The 20,572-nt window shown below is 38.3% G+C and overlaps 1 protein-coding gene across 2 annotated transcripts in view; it reads right to left on the bottom strand.

Annotated features, from left to right (window-relative positions):
* The window catches only part of LOC128368834 (guanine nucleotide-binding protein G(olf) subunit alpha), a 50,718-nt gene extending 33,576 nt beyond the window's left edge, over positions 1-17,142 (bottom strand). The window contains exons 1-4 of one of the 2 annotated variants that reach the window (XM_053329720.1): positions 16,512-17,142; positions 4,918-4,990; positions 3,858-3,912; positions 3,525-3,644 (exon numbers count right to left, since the gene is read on the bottom strand). In XM_053329720.1, the coding sequence (XP_053185695.1) occupies positions 3,525-3,644; positions 3,858-3,912; positions 4,918-4,990; positions 16,512-17,016 (753 nt within the window). In that variant the 5' untranslated portion in view covers positions 17,017-17,142. Of the gene's footprint in view, positions 1-3,524; positions 3,645-3,857; positions 3,913-4,917; positions 4,991-5,396; positions 5,904-16,511 lie in introns of those variants that run through there. The other variant, XM_053329721.1, reaches the window with a different exon arrangement.
* Between the last annotated feature and the right edge of the window lie 3,430 nt (positions 17,143-20,572).

Here is a 20,572-nt window from a genome sequence, read left to right as displayed (position 1 = left end):
CACCGAGAGCAACAAAAGTTAGATCAGCTCAACAGAAATGGGTGGGGCTGCACTGAGGTAATGCACATATAACAGAGAAGCTCACCTTCCACACACTGTAACTCATATCTTAAAAAAGTCAAAAGAACAAACTCTAAATCCTTGTGTTGTCTTGTTTGGGGGGAGATAAATACACGATGTACATTTAAACAAGGTCTCAAATGACACTTAATATTCAGTATTTAGAGTCACCTGCTGGGGTTTTTTTTTAAGCATCAAATTTAGAGGATTATATGTAGGCTTTAACATGTCTGATAGAGAGAAAGCTACATAGTCAAAAAAAAAAAAAAAAAAAAACAGGGGCCAGGGCTCATTTGAATTTGCTCCACTTCAGTTGATGGACGCTGTCGGGGCGGCTAGCATAGCTACCGCACTGGCATTTGTTTCCATTTGCATAGACGACCGTTTGTATCCGTGCGTTCTTTTCCACTGTGCCCTGCTGTTATCCCGTCCGTTGCTACAGAGGGGAAAAGGTTTTTTAAAAAGGATGCTTTGATGATAAAGGACTAAAGGCCATCTAAACTAAGCATGCTGATTTACATACAGGACAAGGGGATATTGTTGTTTTACAAAGTTGCCAGTCAGCGAAGGTTCACGCCAATCTAATTTCAAAACTTCAAAAGGGATATCGACACCAGATCTACTGTGTTAAAAAAATAAAATAAAAAAGCTGTTATAGCAGGGTGTGTGTGTGTGTGTGTGTGTGTGTGTGTGCGGTGTATTTCCAAAGCCTGTTTAGTTAGCTTGTGGTGTAAGAAAGATCATATATTAGAGGGCGAGTCCTCAATAATCAAAGATTCAGTGTCACCATTCACAAACTAGATGTGAGGTTTAATAGACGAGAGAGAGAGACACACCAACTTCTCCACCAACTGTGCCTCCAACAGACCATGACACAACGCAACACCACCACCACCACCACCACGCTGTTCACTCACCGGAACCGACTGGAAACACTTTTTTTAGTTAGCCGCCACTTCAAAATAACAATATCTGATGTACTGTAACTTAAGCTAACGATACCTGATGTACTGTAACTTAAGCTAACGATACCTGATTTACCGTAACTTAAGCTAACGATACCTGATGTACTGTAACTTAAGCTAACGATACCTGATGTACCGTAACTTAAGCTAACGATACCTGATGTACCGTAACTTAAGCTAACGATATCTGATGTACTGTAACTTAAGCTAACGATACCAAAAACAGTATAAGATTTCAATCTAGAGCTTCCAAAACCTGAACATCTTTAGGTTTTATACTAGAAAACAAGCCATCTGAAGAGCAGCACCTTATTGGTATATTCACACATTTATAAAATAAAAGTGACCTCACCTATAGACATTGGCTTATGGGAAAGTGTGATGGCCATTTGTTACCATCTTCTGCCATTTTATAGACAAAACTATTATAATTGGTGTGGGAAAAGTGTGCAAATAAATCATAAGCTGAAGAGATTAGTTAATTGACAGAACATAATAATCACTTCAGTCATTTATGAAGCTTAAAAACCAAATATTTGCTGGTTTCAGCTTCTAAAATACACTAATTTGTTGTTTTTTTTCAGTTTTACATCACTGTAGGTTGAATATATTTGGGTTTGGGATTGCTATTCAGCGAAAAATAAGAAGTTTGGAGATCCTTTGACCACTATGATTGGCATTTGTGACCAGAATGGTGATAAAAACAAATGAACAGGTTAATTGTGAGTGAAAACATCAACATTAGCTGCTGCCTTATGCGCCTCTCACTCACAACCTTTTCATCAAGTCATTCAGTCAAATTTAGGAAATCCAAAAATAACTTCTACTTCTTCTTTTTCTGTCGACAGCAGCAGCAGCAGCACAGCCTGGCAATTCAACTTCTAACATGTACTCAGCATCATGTTCATCCTCAACAGTTTGGCTGACCATGACATCATCCAGGTAAAATATGCCTCCATGTTTCAAAACGGCGCCAACAGGTGAAAGCCACAGGTTACTGATTGGCCGTGTTCCTGCGCTGCTGTATTGGATATCATGCCTGGTGGCACTAAGTGACAATGTAGTGGTGACACTGACAGCACAAGTGAAGCCTGAGACCGATGACAAGCGCAGACACTCCAAACAGAGCCATGTTGTTCCCTTTGGCCTGGTCGGGCCTGGGAACTCAACGCCGGCTCTCCCCATGGCCCCCCTGACCCTCACACACACACATACACACACACACACACACACACACACACACACACACACCATCAGAGCAGCACAGACTACTGCTTCCCTGTTAACACACTCACAGTGGGGCCTGTCAGGAAATTAACACCCCAAAGCCTTTTAAATGGGGATTCTTGTGATGTACCATTAAATAAAGCCGCTGAGAGGGATGGCTGAGAAACATCATGCTAACCTGCAAAGTGGCAAAGCAAAAAAATACCACTTTACAACAATACCACTTTAAGGATGAAGCATAGTAATATATGAGGGTATTGATCACACCTGATGACTGAGAGAACCCCCCCCAAAAAAAAGTCCACAAGGCCTCAATTATGACATTAATACACAAAACAGCAGCGGAGCATCAAAATCACATACATTTCATACTGTATCTCTAAAATACTGTGTTATATAAAGAAAAGGCCAAACAAACGCTTTTAAAATGGCTCAGTACTGTAGTGATAAGAATGGGGATCATTGTTGACTCCAAAAGAAGTGCTGATCATTGTACAAAATGGTGAATAACTCTTGTAACTTCCTCCATTAGATAGTAACATTTTCATCAACACGCTAACAAAAAAAGTTTAAAAAAAACCCCTCTTTAACCTCCTGCAGTCTGTCTGTCTGTCTGTCTCTCTGTCTGTCTGTAGCCACTACATTCATTTGTCATTCCTGTTTTAGCTGTGCTTCACAGCCGGTGTCAAACAAGGAACACTTTCAAAAATTATGTAAAACATTATCTACATTTCCAACACATGACCTCGCGCTATCGAATGGCCTGATCGCACACACACACACACACACACACACACACACACACACCGAAAAGAATCCCATGTGCTCAGACTCAGCGTTCCCAATTGCCACATACACGAGTGCAATTTGGGCCCCATGCTACAAAAGGAGGAGGAATCAAACCTACGACACTCTGCAGCACACGAATCAGCTTCAACTTGCTGGTTTTTAGTTGACACTTCCCTTTAAGAGAGGACAAGGAAGACCCCTAACCACTTCATAAAACAGGAGTAAAAATGAGGAAAGATTAGGGTGTGTTGTGTCAAAATGTCAAAATGTCAAAATTAAATCTGGTTCCTCTTAAGCTACATCAGCAAAATCTACATGATTAGCACACAGGACTCTTAAAACCAGTAAAACACTCATCATGTACCATCTAAACCCATGTTAGAAGGACCAAAAAGCACATACACCATGGTAGCTTTCATGGTCTCACACACACACACACAGACACACACACACACATACACACAAACTTTATGAACATCTTACCTGTGAATAGTCAAAGTCGGAGAGAGGTGCTATGCTTTTGATGTATTCGATTCTGAATTGGTCCTCTGGGTTGGCTAGCGGAACTGGGGGTATTAAAGTGCTCATCGCAGACACTATAGTCTACAAAGCAGAAGTTGTGGGAGGAAAAAAAAAAACACACACACACACAAAAAAACAAGCATTAATCAGGATAAATACAGGAAGAAAAAAAAAATCTCATTGTAAGCTCCCGTATAATAATAATCAGTGAAATGGGATTGCAGTGGGATTCGGTTGAGCAACGGGAGAGAGAGACGCTGAGCACATTTGGGAAGTGATACAGATGAAACTCACCACTATGGCATCCTTCACGTTTTTCCGAATATCTTGGATTTTCTGTTTCTTTTCTCTGCATTGGGGGACACAAAAAAACAAGAGACGTGCGAGTGAGGCAGCGGGTTTACGGGGGAGAAAAAAAAAAAAAAACAACCCCAAATAACAACCATCCACCACAAAAGATCATATCATCAAGGTGGTCATGATGAAGTGAGGCGAGGGTGACTGCCAGGTTAAGACTGGATTTTAGTACAATTATGAATACAATACAGGTGTTCAGGCTTGGGGGGAGGGGTGGGGGGGTATCAGTGAAATGCATAAAATAAGGCGATATGGTGCGCCGTGGTTTAAGATTTTCTCCATTTTTTAAAAATCTTAAAAATGCAAGATCATACCCCCCATATCACCTTAAAAACCCAGCTCCCCCCACCCGTCCCCCCCCCCCCCTCTTTGGATAAATACTTCGAATTAATGTACACAGAGGATATTTGTACAGTTACAGGACCTCTTGACAAGCACTGGGCCTGTTTAAAATAGACCACTGGTAAAGATCAATGCCATGCAAGGGCCTTGCAGCAAAACAAATCATCAATAGGCCTGTGTCGATCACAACCTTTCACCCTCTCTCACATGAAACAGGAAACAGTGAATTTGGCATCTGTGTGACACCGAGATCCTCACATATGTATGATAACTGTACATGTACACGAAAAAGGAGGAAAAAAGAAGACGGAGGGGAGGGAGGGAGGGAGAGAGAGAGAGAGAGAGAGAGAGAGATAGGGAGAGAGTGAGAGAGGAGGAGGAGGAGGAGGAGGAGGGGAGATATTAGCTGCTTTGCATGGGATACTGGGCCCAACAGGCGCTGCAGTGCCTGGGGAAAATCCATTCACAGGCGATATATTCTGGCCTCCACAGTCTTATTCATTACCAGAATAAGCATTAACATTATGGGGTTTTTGTAGCATATATGTGTGTGTGTGTGTGTGTGTCACTGATGTAGCTGTTTAATATAATAAGTGTACACACATATAGATATATCTATATATATATGTATATAGATATATATATATAAACTCACTCTGCGTTGAAGCCGTTGACGTGTAGGATCCTCATCTGCTTCACAATGGTGCTTTTTCCGGACTCTCCCGCACCTTCGACACACACACACACACACCACACACACACACACACACACGAGACAAATAACATACAAAATACACCATTAAAAAAAACACACACATGCAGAAAATGTTACCATATTAACACGAAAAAAAGGAGGGGGGGGGGACATCCTGGTTTAGCGTAAACACCCCCCCCCCCCTTCTCTCTCGCTCGCTCTCTCCTATCCTATCTTTCTCTTTTTCTGTCTTTTCCTTTTTTTTAACCCCATCGCAACACATACAAATAAATACATGTCAAACAGAAAGGAGGGATATACGTGTTCGCTATACGAGCAAAAAAAAAAAAAAAAAAGCAAAAAGGAAGGGGGGGATTATTAGCTTTCATTTTTCTCTCCGTGTCTGCCATCACATAAAGAATAAATCAAGCCCTCCTTACCGAGTAACAAAAGCCTGTGTGTGGCTTTATACGCTTGTCTTTCCTTTTGCAATTGTTTTTCTATCTTTTTATTTGCCTCTCGTTGTGCCTTTTCGTCGATGCGTTGATCTTCAGTCTTGCTGTTGCCCAAACAACCCATCTTCTTCCGTCGCCCCGATCACCCTTTTCCTTATGAGTGAAATCGTTAGAATAAAAAAATAATAATAAAAAAAATATATATCACTCTAGGAGGACGAAAGGGTGGAGGGGGGAGAGGAGAAGGGGGGGAGGAGAAGGAGGATATTGGGAGGGGGGGAGGTTTGTGAAAAATAATGTAAGGAATGAGTCCGATTTGTACACCCCCCCCTCCCCCAAAAACAAAAAAAAAAAAAAAAGAAGGGGGGGAAAAGAAAAAGAAAGAAAAATCTCTGCGAAGGCGAGGAGGCTTCTTCTCCTTCTTCTTTTTCTTTTTCTCCGTCGGAGAGAGGGAGGAATATGTTCCCCCGTTACAATTCCGCTTTAGCCGCAGCCGACCGTCATCCAAAACCGTGTGTGTGTGTGTGTGAGTGTGTGTGTGTGAGCTTTACCCAAAAAAAAAAAAAAACCACACACACACCCCGACGAAGAATATAATAAATAACGAGGCCGGTTTCGTTACAACGAAGATTAGATAGATCCCCCCTTTTTCTTAAAAAAAATATATAAATAAATAAGAACCAAGAAGAGAGAGAAAAAGAGGAGAGAGAGAGAGAGAGGGTTTTTCAATCTCTGGGAATCCAAGTGAACTGTTCCTATCGCGTCTCTCTCCAGCCCCTCTCTCTTCTCTCTCTGTGTTTTTTTTTCTATCTGAATTTCTATCAGTATTTCTGTCTCTTTAACTCAGCACTGCCTCTCTCTGTGGCACCAGGAAGTAGCCGTGGAAAACAAAAAAAAAAGAAAAAAGAAAAAAAGAAAAAAGCCTCTGCGTTAAACTGTAACATTAACAACCCCGCCGCAAACTGATAGAGCATTTTTTTTATAACTTTATGTGGCAAATAAGGAAAGGAGCCATTTCCCCAATTTAGTCGTAGTCCCTTCGCTTTAAAAGTCCTGTGCTATCAAACTGATCGGGGTTGGAGGGGTGGAAACCAAGCTGTATGCTGCCTCACAGAGGGGCTGGGTCTCTTTAGCTGGCCTCCAGTCAGTGAGGTGGCCCTGATAAAAAACTAGGCTTCACCCAGTTGTGCAAAGTAACTCACATTACACAAAAAAAATAACCCAACTATTGTATTTAAATACTACTTAAAAATGACATTATTCCCATTTTATACTACTTTCTACTTCCACTGCACTACATTTCAGAGGGAATTGTTGTACTTTCTACTTCCACTGCATTTTATTTGACAGCTTTTAGTTCATTTTCAGATGAAGATTTGACACAGTGGATAATATAACAAGCTTTTGAAATATAACACGTTGTTAAAGATGACTTTGGACGTCTTACAAAAAAAGCAGTGTGTATTCAGAGTCACATTTCTGATGTCTATTAGTTGAAAACAGCGCCACCAAATAGTGAGTCTTTCCCTCTTAAACTTCTCACATGGTTTCATTTCAATGACTATAGACAAAATTTAACCAAAAATCTTAAAACTGAAAACAGATTTGTGTATCAGAACTTTGTTTTTTCTTTTTTCCTCTCCTATTAATCATCTCACAACCCCTCACATTTACCTGGTGACCCTTTGTAACTGTATATAAAGTAGTGTAAACTAGCTCCGCCTCCAGCAGCTACAACAGTAACATGCTGCTCTAACGCTGATGTTTCACTATTAATAATCTAATGATGTCATATATAATAATAATATATCAGTCAGAGGGACCAAACCACTACTTTTACTGTAATACTTTAACTACATCAAGCTCATAATGTACTTTTACTTAAGTTGGATTTTTCATGCAGAACTTTTACTTGTAAAGGAGTATTTTTACTTTCTGTATTAGTACTTTTACTTAAATAAAGGCTCTGAATACTTCTTCCACCACTGGCTTCCTCTACCTCTACAGTTTTTAAAATACAGGTCTGGGGGGGGGGGGGGGGGGGGAATATTTTTATTATATGAGTAAAATTAGCAACACCACTCTGTAAGCATACTCCATTACAAGTATAAGTCATAGGTTCAAGAATTTCCAGCAAAATATACTTACAGTATCATACGTATGCAAAGAGGTTTACATTACTATACATGTTATGTTAGAAGTAGCATTTTAATGTGGCAGGTGGTTGAGCTGGAGCAAATGTTACCTGCTTTATGTAAAGTATTGGTCATTTTCATCTATAGCAATGCTTCATATTTTGCAACATGGTGTGTTTTGTATGAAGATGTAAGTTACAGCATTTGCAGATTAAGATTTAACATTAAAAACATATGATACGTTTATAAAATAAGCAGTGTAAGCAGTGTAATGCTTAACTACCAAATAGTAAATTAAGTAGTTAACATCAGCTTCACCTCGACCAGTACAATAATATAACTCTGACACTCTGGTGCATAGTGGGTGCTTTTAATAGACTCCTTTTAAGTGCATTTTGATGATAATAAGTGAACTTTTACCTGTGTTCAAAGTATATATGCAGGACTTTAGCCTGTAAAGGGTTATTTTTATATTGTACTACTGAGTAGATGATTTGAGTAGTTAAGGAAAGAGTGGCAAGGAAAATATCTTATCTTATTAGTGTCTATTTTAAGGACCATTTATGACAATTTAACTCTTCTATAGACCAATGGTTTCCTACCTGGAAGGCCGGGCCCTGCTCAGTGACTCAAGTGATAAACTTAAGGGTCACAAAGTGCATTTTACCTGTCTGGGCCACAAAAAATATTCAAATAAATCGATCTGAGAATAAGGAATGACAATATTGGTTGAACTGGTCAGAAACTGAGATAAGGTCTGGCAAGTAGACAAACTGAGTATTTTTGAAAGTGCGATCACAAGTCATAAAAGGTCAAGAACCTTTGCTATTCATTGTGCGTTCTGCAAACCCTTAATAAAAGTGGCTTGGACTCATTCCCCCAGCTGTTTAAGTATCCTGAGCAAAACTCTGAGCCCCCTAAACTAGCTGGCTAACAGCATTTTTCAGTCACAGTGTGGAAAGATCATCTTCCCTTTGCTAGATTAACTAATCAAAAGTACACATTACATCAAGTCACAGCACCATCCTAACCTTTGTACAGTACATCAGCTTACTGTAAAAGTGCAGTGATGAGAGATAAACGTGGCATGCAGTGTGATTGGGTCACTATAAAGTCAGAACTGAGTCATAATGGGGTTGTAGCACAGAACATTACAGTATATGTTTTAACAGTTTACTATAGTTAACACATTAAGTAATAAAAATACCAAAGCAAATACCATAAAGTATAATTAGGTTTTCCTAAAATGTCAGTATACTGTCAGTATAATGACAATGTTTGTTAGAGACAAAGTTAACACACTTGTCTCACAACTGCCCCATCTTTTTTACAAATAAAAATTGATTTTAAAGAAACTGCTAACAATGATATTTACTGCCTTTACCAGAATTTAAAAACTACCAAGTACTATAAATGAACCTCAAATTACAGACCACCACTGGATCAATGCTGTGGGACAATGCCTGTTGTCTGTCCTTACATAACACCTTGTGTGTGCTGAGATCAGTAGGTTTGTGACATATGATGATGTTGTATCCAAAACGTGTAAAAAAAAAAAAATTAGAATATGCACCACAATAATAAAACTGCGTCAGTGCATTTCACAGTCTTTGCTGTAAGGAAACAGAAAACTGTCACACTATGACTATTGTCTGACCTTTTTGTTTAGCTTGCTGTGGCTTCCTCTCACCATCGACCACGACGAGGTGTGTGTGCTGGTTAAGGTTAGGCATGTCAGCAAGCAACACTGCACATCTGAACTTCCTTTGTGTTATATGTAGGTAACAGAAGCAGTCATGTTTCATTATTAATATGTCTGTCAGTATGCAAGTGTAAAACAGAGAATGAATTTGGAAAGTGTTTCATTCAAGAGCAACTGCTAAAACTTGGCAGCAAAGGCCTCAGCATTGAGCTAATGCTAAGCTAACTCTCACTCTATTGCATTCAGGTTAGAAAAAAGCTCATTTCAAATAAACTGTACCGTATCCTCAACATCATCAACGCTCGTAGATCATTCAATATCATGAGACAAGCACTAGTAATTATTTGTGTAACATATAACAAGGAGTGTGCTGTTATTGTCCACGTTATGCAAACACAATGCAAATACTAGTTCCATGTAGTGAAATGAGCGCTGCAAAGTTGTGCATCATGCAAATCGAGACTGGAATGTTCACTTCATTTATGGCGGTGTGAAAATGTAACCACCACTGCTTCCCACCACCCCTACCAAAAGAGAGAGAGTGAAAAAAAATCATGTCTCCCCACCTTAGAAAGCAAGGTCAAAACAAATGACTGGCCCACATCACTCTCTAGTGGTCAGAGGCAGCATTGCAACCCATGCAACTGTCAGCTCACTATGAATGATATGGAATTAGGTTCTGATGCATAAATTATCATCCTTTTCAGGAAGTCTGACAAAGTATTGCCTGATTTTTATATTTAGCCTACTGCATATTCATCTGAACTCGACTAAAAGGTGGAGTGAATTTGTTAAAGTTAAGGCCAACACTGCAAATGTCATTTAAACTACAAGTAAATTCTGCCTGATTCAAAGCCTGATAAATATGTTTTTAGTATTGTCAGGGCAACAACATTACTATAATGCTTGGAGTTTAATTCAAATATCCTGGCAGTTTAAGGTCGTTAAAGATACTTGCTAACAATAACCAACTCACAATAATGTACAGCTGCATTTTGGAAACATGACAGAGGATCTACTATATTATTATCCTTTAATAAATGCATTAAACATACTCAACTACATGGGATATTTTGCTTTGGACTGTTACAGTAAATCTAACAGTATCTGCCACTTAATAGAGTTTTTCTATAAATAAACCTTCCACACTTGTTTACAAGCTACAACTATAATTGAAGCATGTGCTGTAAAAAGGAGGCACATTTTCCAAATGATATCCAGCTAAATTTAGCCTGCTTGATTTTTTTTTTTTCCTGAACTTTGAAGCACACTCTTTTAGGGCGGAGGCTCTTGATAAAGCGTAAATTATACAGTAAGCAAAAAAAAAAAAAAAAAGAAAACATAGTCCAATGTCCTTCTGGTGTAGTTTCATTCAGATTATGCAAGCCACGGCCCTGCTATCAGTGTCATAAATATGACAATAATTCATACTCCAGTATCTCCTGTTAGCCGTTATGTTAACTGGGAACTCTGTACACTTGGTAGCAAAGTTCAGCAATGGTCAATGATAAAACCCATTTAGACAGAAGCAAAGTTCACCTGACTCTACTGGTATTTAAAGGGGAGGGGCAACAGGGCTATATGTTTCACTATATGTCTCTGTGGATGAGTAAGCTTTTCCAAATTATGGTTTCACATGCTGGATAGAAGCCAAAAAAACTAAGGGGGAAGAACACAGACAGAAAAAACAGGACAGTAAATGACTTCTAACAAGGTATTCACTGGCTACAAACTTCCCTACTTCATTTCAGTGATCATTTCTGTCGAGTCTTCTACATTGCTAACAGCCTGTTGTTCTGGCTTGTGAAGGGTGATAAGGCTGAGATATGAAACAGCCAGTTAAGGACATCTAGGAAAGCTGTAACAGATATTATCACAGGCCTGTACAGAATCTGATCCAAGAGACCTAACAATAAAGTTACTTCCTTTCCAAGAAATAATAGGAACTTGGCTTCCAGTTCCCATCCCTGTATTCCTGTATTCATTTACTAAAGGAACTCTATAAAAGGAATTTAGATTTTTGTCCTCTGGTCAAACATGTTTAATAATAAGTTTGTTATAAAAAATAAAAAATACATTGGATTTGATTTGAGTGACATTTTTGCAGTGTCTTAAAATAGGACAGTGTTTATTGTGTTCATTAGAAGGGTCCGTAATAATGACCCACTTGAGCGGAAATTTCCTGATGAACACGAAATATATCATGTACTTGACTTCCCACGTCTAAAAAACAAACAAGTTCTATTTTAAGGCAACTTAACTCCAGTATTCCCATCACAACTGGGCCTTTATTCTGATTAATATAAACAATCTTCTTTTGCAGTGGTTGGTGATAGTTAGAGAACTACCTTGATCTGTTAAATATGAAGGGAACAGCCGGCCTCCTTTAAGACTTCAGAAGGAGCCTGACATATGGTTAGATCCTTTTTGGGGGACATATCATAAGATTCATATCCATTATACCATCAGTTAAATTAGGACACTAACAGCTATTTTCTTTATCAGTTTATCTGGTGGGTATTGTCTCGATTTATTGATTGATGCCTATAACAATTTATAAGAGCCCAAATTGCTTATTTTCTCTAACTGACAGTCCAAAACTCAAATACTCCCATTAGAAATGATGGCAACAGAGAAGAAACAGAAGAAGGCCTTTTTGATTAAAATGTACTTTTACATTATTTTCAATGTATAAAAACGCTTAAACATTTTTTTTAAAGAAAACTTAATATAGTAATAAAACTTTGATTTGATTTTCCTATCGGGCCACTTAGAAGCATCCAACTTGCAAAGCTTCAGTTCAGCGGTTGCGGCTGCACCTAATTTGAATTAAAGCAGGTGATATTTGCTCATTATTATAGCGGTCTGTCTGCCTGCCTGTCACAAATGTAAATTAGCTTTCATATTTATTGAATAACTTTACGTTAAACAAATTTGCCACCAGACTAACTTTTTTATTGTCATTTCTGAAACTGTACCAATCTGAACATCAAAATAGTCCTTCAAACCGAAAATATGAAGTCTTTAATACAAATTAATTATTTCTACAGCATTATTGCAAATCCTATCCCAAATCTTGCTGAATTTTGTCAAACTGTAGTAGCTGTGTCTGAGTTATCAATCATCAGCGTGTTTTTTTATCCTGTAAGTTACAAGCATTTATTTCCAAAACACATATGAGACATTTGCGAAACTTATCTTACTATGATTATGATCTCTGACTGCGGTGAATTATGAACTTGTGGTTTATACAACAAGAAACCAAAAATTTGATTCCATATGACCAAATATTCAAAAATGTAAGTGACTATAAATACGATGGTTTCCCGCACAAGCTGCACACAGCTGCCCATTTAGGATAAACAATACTTCCTTATGGCTATCATTATTCAACTAAATACCTGCAGCAAATACAAACAGATAAAGTGACCCAGATTAGCTAGCATACGTTGCCTTGAAATGTAACACTATTTGAAAGGTGTCCACTTTCAGAGGAACACAAACCACCTCAGTCCTCTGGCATGCAACAGGAGTCCTACTGGAGACCTGGAGGGTATAAAGTCCCGAAGGCCTCTTAAGAAAAACCAGAAGTGGCCTGTGGCTCGCGCTGAGGCTCCTGGGTGAACCAGGACAGATAGCTCTGAAAATAAATGTGATTCTACAGCGGTGAAGAAAGCCGCCTAAACCATAATGACATGTTAAAATCACACAGGTCAAACATGCTGTAGCAACTTTAACGCTCAGAGAGAATGTCTCACTGACACTTGTCTTTGTTTGTGTGAGGAAATTAAACTGTTCACACTTTACTATTTAAAGTAACCAACTCTTTCACTATTTAAAGCAAAGCAGATACTAAACATGCAGTATCATACTCGATAATGCAACTTTTTTAAAACTGAAAGCAGATGAATTATGGTTGTGTTTATTGTAAATATGCCAAAATTCAAGCATTGCTTTCCTCATCAGGGTAGCGGATGTGGCACTTAAGCTCATTTTTTGCAAGTTTAACACTCGCCTCTGATTTTTAGCCTGCATGTAATTCCAGTGTTGGTTGCAAGAGATGGTAACTATCTGTGTGTGTGATAAAATAACACAATGCACAAGCTCAATCCAAATAAATAATGACTGCGTGGGTATGCAATTCTTTCTACTTCTACTCCTTAAAGCAGCAGGAGGGGTAAATTAGTAAAAGTGTATTGGAGCCTTTCTGCTAACTGTGTGCAGAGGATGAAATATGTCCTAAAGTAGGAGGAGTAGAAGAGGTCTGGTCTGAAACACCTCCATCTAGAAACATACTGTCCAGGAATAGTACTGTAATGCTGCTGACTGACGTTTAAAAAGTCTTTTGACAGCCTAAAACATATAAAACACCAATAATGGGATGCCAGCGAGTCTCAGATAACATCATTTATAACATAAAATGGATGTAAGCCTTGTGATTTTTTAGTTCTTAAATAAACTTAAGTAATCATTTACTCTATAAAATGCCAAACATAATGTCAAACCCACCTTAAAAGTTGCCATAACTGAGGCCTTATCGTTGATTATTTATGGCAGTATGACACATAGCAAGATAAGGAAAGCTGCGGTATGTACAGGTATGACAACACTAAAGCCAGCATTTGTCTTTGTGTGTGAAGCTCTGACAGGCCGGTGTTTGGTATCTTTATCAAACGGATGCATCTTTATCAAACATGGAATTAATTCATTACCAAGTATATACTTTTGATTGATCATTTCAACAACAAAGTACGCGACAACCTACTGTACACTATACTATAATTTACTCCACTACTACTCCATACTTAATATTACACTATATAACACTCAACTATGTTAAACTTGAGGCTGTACTACACTCTGCCATACTATATTACATAAGGCTGGACGATTAAGGCAAAAATCAAAATCACGATTAATTGAACTTTTAACCTCGATTACGATTAATAAACGATTATCTCCACCCTTGATGAACAATGATGTATTTTCGCAGTAGTTTTGTGATATTTTCGCACATGAGTATCTTTAGGGCGTGAAAATAATGATGTGTTAAGGTGTGACGCTGTGGTTAATGTCTAGTTTACTTGAGTAGAACTATGTAAAGATCATGGTTTGAGTTCAACTGATCACTGGAGAAAAGTTTTCAAATTCCTTAAAGATATACAACCTTTGCTGTCATGGCAACAGTGAACACCACGATTAATTGACATGAGCAAGATTAAGTCGATTAGAGTTTCTAAATGTCGGTTGCCCAGCCCTAATATTACACTACACTTATATATTATGAATGACCTTATTTGTACATGTTTTTAAAGTATACTAGACCATACTTCATATTATGCTTCTCTACTTTACTACAGGCTGCTACTCTCTACTTTACTGCGCTACACGTTTATCTGTTTAAAAGGCTTACGGTAAATGTGCAACAGTTAACCAGACAGCTATTTTTACTGTTCATGGACAGATATCACACTATACCTTTTTTTACAGCAAGTATGTCTCAATAGCCAAAAGCTATGTGATCTCTACACATGATTCTAAATCCTACTTAACTATACTCAATATTAAAATGTAGAACACTCTAGTATACTCTACTCCACTATACTATGCTCGTCTCTACCATACTACACTGAATATTTATTTAAAAGACATCTTACTGTAAATGTACCACATTCAATCGAAAGAGTATACTGACACTACAACCTACAGTACTCCACTATACTAGGCCAGTATACTACTATAAATTACAATAGACCACAATACTATACCACACTACACTATACACTATACAAGGCTACACAATAAGCCACTATACTCACGCTATACTGCTATTAACTTACAATACGTCTCTATACTTACATTATATAATACTGTACTATCCTCACACTGTACAACTATAACTTACACTATACTAGGCTATACAATAGGCCAATATACTCAAACTTCACTGCTATTAACTTACAATACGTCACTATACTTACACTACATTATACTGTACTATAGTCACACTACACAACTATAACTTACTTTATACAATAGGCCACTATACTCACAATATACCACTACAACCTACGATACTCTGCTATACAATAGGCCACTATACTCACACTATACTGCTATTAACTTACAATACATCACTATACTTACACTATGCTATATTCACACCATACAACGATAACTTACTCTATACTAGGCTATACAATAGGCCACTATACTAACACTATACTACTATTAACTTACAATACATCACTATACTTACACTATATTATACAATACTATATTCACACTACACAACTATAACTTACACACAATATACGAGGACACTATACCACTACAACCTACGACACGCCGCTGTACATTAGGCCACTATACTAACACTATACTGCTATTAACTTACAATCCGTCACTATACTTACACTATGCTATATTCACACCATACAACGATAACTTAGGCCATACAATAGGCCACTATACTCACACTACACTACTAATAACATCATTATACTCACACAATATGTCTATCCTACAGTCACACTATTTAACTATAATTTATAGCACACCAGTAAACTTAGACTACACTATACTTTAGGCCACTATACCCAGGTTATTATACTATTCTACACTATATATACTTCTTTTAAGCAACTAATACTCTTAGATTACTGACACCTACTACACACACACTGAAATAATGTACTAAACTACACTATACTAGTTTCCAAAGCAGGCATGGCCAAATAGGTATAGGTTAAATGACTTCTATAGATATTTATACTAACGTCTACTAAAACTATACTCTATATGACAAGGTATGATACTTCACTCTCCTTTTTGTTGTTAGACCTTACTGTAAATGTGACAAAGTAAATCAAAAGGCTGTTTTCTATCTGATGTCACACTCTTGTACTCCTTTATTATACTATAAACTATACTCCAGTATCCAGGGTCTCTATAGATGAGTGTATAGGCTACTTGTCCATTTGGATAAACTACAGTATGTTTAATTGGCATTTTTTAAAAATCCCCTATAAGCCCTAATGTAACAGTAACAGGACAGCAGGCCCAGTGAGTGTGCGGCTACCGTCCATCTTCATCATTTGTCATTGACAGCCGTAGGGGGTAGTCTTCACAGCCAAGCCAACAGATGTGGCAGAAGGCCTCGCCAGAGCAGTGACATAATTTCTGGAAAGGCCAGGACGTTTTTGGTTTCTAATAATAAAACACCTTCCTAGTCCAACAACAACACAGAGGGACACAACTTACCGAGCAGCAGCAGCCGATGCGTCTGTTTATACTCCCGTTTGAGCTCCCTCAGCTCAATGTCAATTTTCTTACTGATTTTCTTCGCCTCCTTCTGGGCCTCCTTCTCCTCCACCAGCAATTTGTCCCAGTTTTTCTGCTTTTGGGTGCTAGTCTTTTGAAGCAGCTGCAAGCGTCGGCCGCGGTCCTTCCCTGTCCCCTTACCACCACCACCTCCTCCTCCACCTCCTCCTCCACCGCCACCTCCGTTTTGTATGAGTACACCGTCTGTGCCGGTGTCTCCACGGCGGTGCTCCCCGGCCGGGAGCCTGGCAGGGTCCCCGGGGCGCACCGGGCCGCCGTCGCCGCCGCGTAGCGCCGAAGTCTCCCCGCATCCCCCGGTGTCCTCCTGGCGCGCTCCCCCGGCGCGGGTCGCGTCCGGAGGCTGGTCCGAGTCCGAGGTAGCGTTGGAGATAGAGCCGCTCAGGTCCCCGAAGAGCCGGGGACGCAAACTGTAGCACAGCCCCATGTTGAAACCAATATTTGTCTGTGAATGTGATTTATCATAAATTAAAATATCAAAAAAAAAATCGCAGTCACGCCACCAGTCCTAACGTGCCATCGTTACATTGGAGCTCCAGCGGTGCGATTTAAGTCCGAAATCGAGCCGAAAATGTGAATGAATTATGCTCCGACATTTGCTATATGTCATTTTGCATTTTCCCCAGTCAGCCTTCGCTTCGTAGTTAGTGGATCACCTGATCCTTTAGTGGACACTGCGGGTCCACCTTACCGTAAGTAACCAAAAGCACAACCTTGGAGAAAAACGCGGATATCCGCTGCGCAGACAGGCAACAATTTGACTGCACAGTTGTTAGGTGCAATGCACGGCACGTCATGTTACTACAGTATGGCCATTTCGAGAATGCTGGTCATGATTCTCATTCCTCACATTTCATGCCTGCATGTCTGAGGACACTTACTGCACTGTAGATAGAGAACCTGCTCTTTATTATCAGAGAAATCACACATGGCGTCTCTTGTGTGTGGGGGGTTGTTTTTTTTGGCTACAGTAATATTTCTTTAAAAAACATTAAACGCTACCCACAAGAGTATTGTGAAATATGATAATAAGATTAAAACTTCTAACATGTTGTTTTAACTATTTTAATCAGATTATAATCATTTAAGCATTACTTTGTGACATACACTAACCAGCCTCTTTAGGTACACCTGTGCAATTTAATTCAATCTAACACATTTCTGATATAAATTATACAATTATGAAGTTTATGCTGTTTCAGTTTTTGTTAACATTATCCAAAAAAGTGATATTTCTGCTTTATGTTTATTATTGAGCTCATAGTGGGTAATGGTGGTGGTGAATTAGGATGCCTTATGCTGAATGGTGCTCTTTATATTTTGTCCTCTCCATTAACATACATGACAACATGCAGGACAAAATATTAGGAACACCAGTCAATATAATGCAGCTCAGTACACCACTATCACTTAGTACGACGTCAATAATAAACATAAAGCAGAATAATCACTTTTTTGACAATGTTAACAAAAACTGACAATGATTAAACGTTTTTTTTTTAATGCAGAATTTAAGGCAGACCTGTTGTATTGGATTGAACTAGATTGCACAGCTGTACATGATGAAGAGGCTGTGAGTGTACATGCTGATATGTGCCCTGTTTAAGCCTCACATTGGTCAGTCTTTTGATTAGTTATATTCATCAAGGTGATTTGTTCTGAAGTATTATTTATCAATTTGCTGACTATAATGGAGCCATTCTGAGCCACAAAGTATATTTAGTAATTATTATTAGTCATTTTCCAGGGACAGTGCGCATTAATTCACATAAGTTTAAATGCCAGACTTTTCATTTATATTCCATTGATGGTTTATTACCTATTAATTATCTAATATTGCCAATACAAAAGAGATATATAGACTATAAAACCAATGAGAGTGTGTAAAGGCGGTGCTATAGAGACTCATGATTGCAAGTTTATGTTTTTATGTATAAGTTTATGATTAAAAGGTTAGGCAATTAGTGCTCTCTCTTAATTCAATAGACTATTCCAGTAGTGGGTGGCTCTGAATGAGAAGACTTTTGACCAAAACTTGCTACCTCTGTATTGTACAGCACTGACTCCTCTGCTAGTTGCCCTTGTTGCCCCACTGCTACCATCCTTCTGCATTGTGACCTGGTTCATTTGGGGAGGTACAAGCCCATGTAAGACCTTAAACACGAGGCAAGCGTCTTCAAAACTATCTAAATTAAATAACTTGTACTTTTGTGCTACATGGCAGTTTGGCTTTTCCGTCAAGTGTAGTTCAAGTATTCCTGTAAATAAATCACATTTATTATCACATTTATAATTGCTTCTGGATTTAAAACAATTTTTTTTTGTAAAGGGGATTACCTGAATAATGAGGGCCAGCACCCCCAATTGGATGCTGTGCTGAAAATGAACCATTAGATGGCGCATTTGTAAAACACATGTAGCCTCACAGATCTTTGACAGTCAGCTGGTGGATGAGGCAATGTGTCCTACATGTAATATCTCAGCTAAATTTCTCAATAGCAACACTATGCACAACTAAAAAGTTTTTTTTTAAAATATATAAACTGCTGTTTCCTTTGTCCTTAATTTCTGGACACTCTGATCTCTTTATTAAACTTCACACACCTTCTATATTTTGGTTTATATAGTGCTCACATTGTGGATACTCTTTATTAAATGTGTGTATGGAAGGTTTATAGTGCCAAATACATTTTTCAAGACCTCTCCTAACAGGTTCACTCTCTACTCTTTTTTCCCCTCTACACTGTATATATATAAAAAAAAAAAAATTAAAAAGCAAATGATGTTTGCATAGTTGTCATGGAAAAGTAGCACCCTAAGGACTTCTTACTCATCTCCTTTTCTGTAATTTTAAAGTTAAGATGGAAAGTTTACTCTTGACCTTGTAAACAAATGTGTGCTATGGTCAGATTGTTTTGTCAGTGACAGTTATAATCAACTTTCAGTCCAAAATGGAAAACTATTGTATATCTAAATACATGGAAAACTTTATCTGCTGAGGATCATGTGGTAGGACTGAGAGCTCCAGATCCACCACTAAGTGGACTTTATTTATGAGAACATTTTTCCAACCGAAAATAGTATTTACTTTTATTTGAGTTCTTCTATTATTCCATACCTGCCACACACAATGCTTTCAGCTCTTCTGGATTATTATTTCATTATAATTAATGTATGTGTATGTATTATTTTCCTATTATATATTATGTAATCATTTTAAAACAAGATGATATGATTTTAATTAATTATATAATATATTTTATTGAATTTACTGCATTTAATATATGGTCTATCACAGTGCATTATTATTATGTCATTTAATCTGGCCTATGCGTTGCCTAGGAGACAGGAAGCCGCCCTCTTTTTTGTTCCTAGGACGGCAAAGGCATGACCCGCCCTACTCTGGTTTAGACCAGTCTATGGTTAGACTGACGTTCTTGCCCTAACACTAACCAATCATACTCACCCAACCAACTCGGCCAACGAGTACTAGCCAATCAGAGGCGGAGTGGGGCGGGTTATGACTTTGCCATCCTAGGAAAATTATTGGCCAACCAACGGAGCAGACGGACAGGATCTTTCCTCAGCGAGCATCAGTGTGTCGACACCTCCACCTCACGGATATGCCTTCTGTGGTGGGTATACATGACTAAGTGTTACTTATGTTACGTAAGACACTGCAAAAAATATAGATTAAAATGTCTGCTTTGTCGTACTATGAATTATAACAGTATCGTTAGCTTATTTTGCTCTCTAGCTCCTGTTTTTACTCATTAAAGCTAATCATACTGGATATTAAACGATCTCCTTCACATGTACTTTCAGTGTAAGTGATGAGAGGCTAAAATCCACAGTGTTTCCATCATTTTGAGCAAGAATGCATTTAAATGTCTATCTGAGCTTTAAGAAGGCTCGAAACAGTCTGAGTTAGTCATGTCAAGTGTATATCTGGCACATTTACAGTCTTTTAAAGCATCAAACTC

Source organism: Scomber japonicus, chromosome 12 (genome assembly GCF_027409825.1).
Source record: "Scomber japonicus isolate fScoJap1 chromosome 12, fScoJap1.pri, whole genome shotgun sequence".
In the NCBI taxonomy this organism is placed as follows: Eukaryota; Metazoa; Chordata; class Actinopteri; order Scombriformes; family Scombridae; genus Scomber; species Scomber japonicus.
This window is presented reverse-complemented; position numbering and strand designations above follow the sequence as displayed.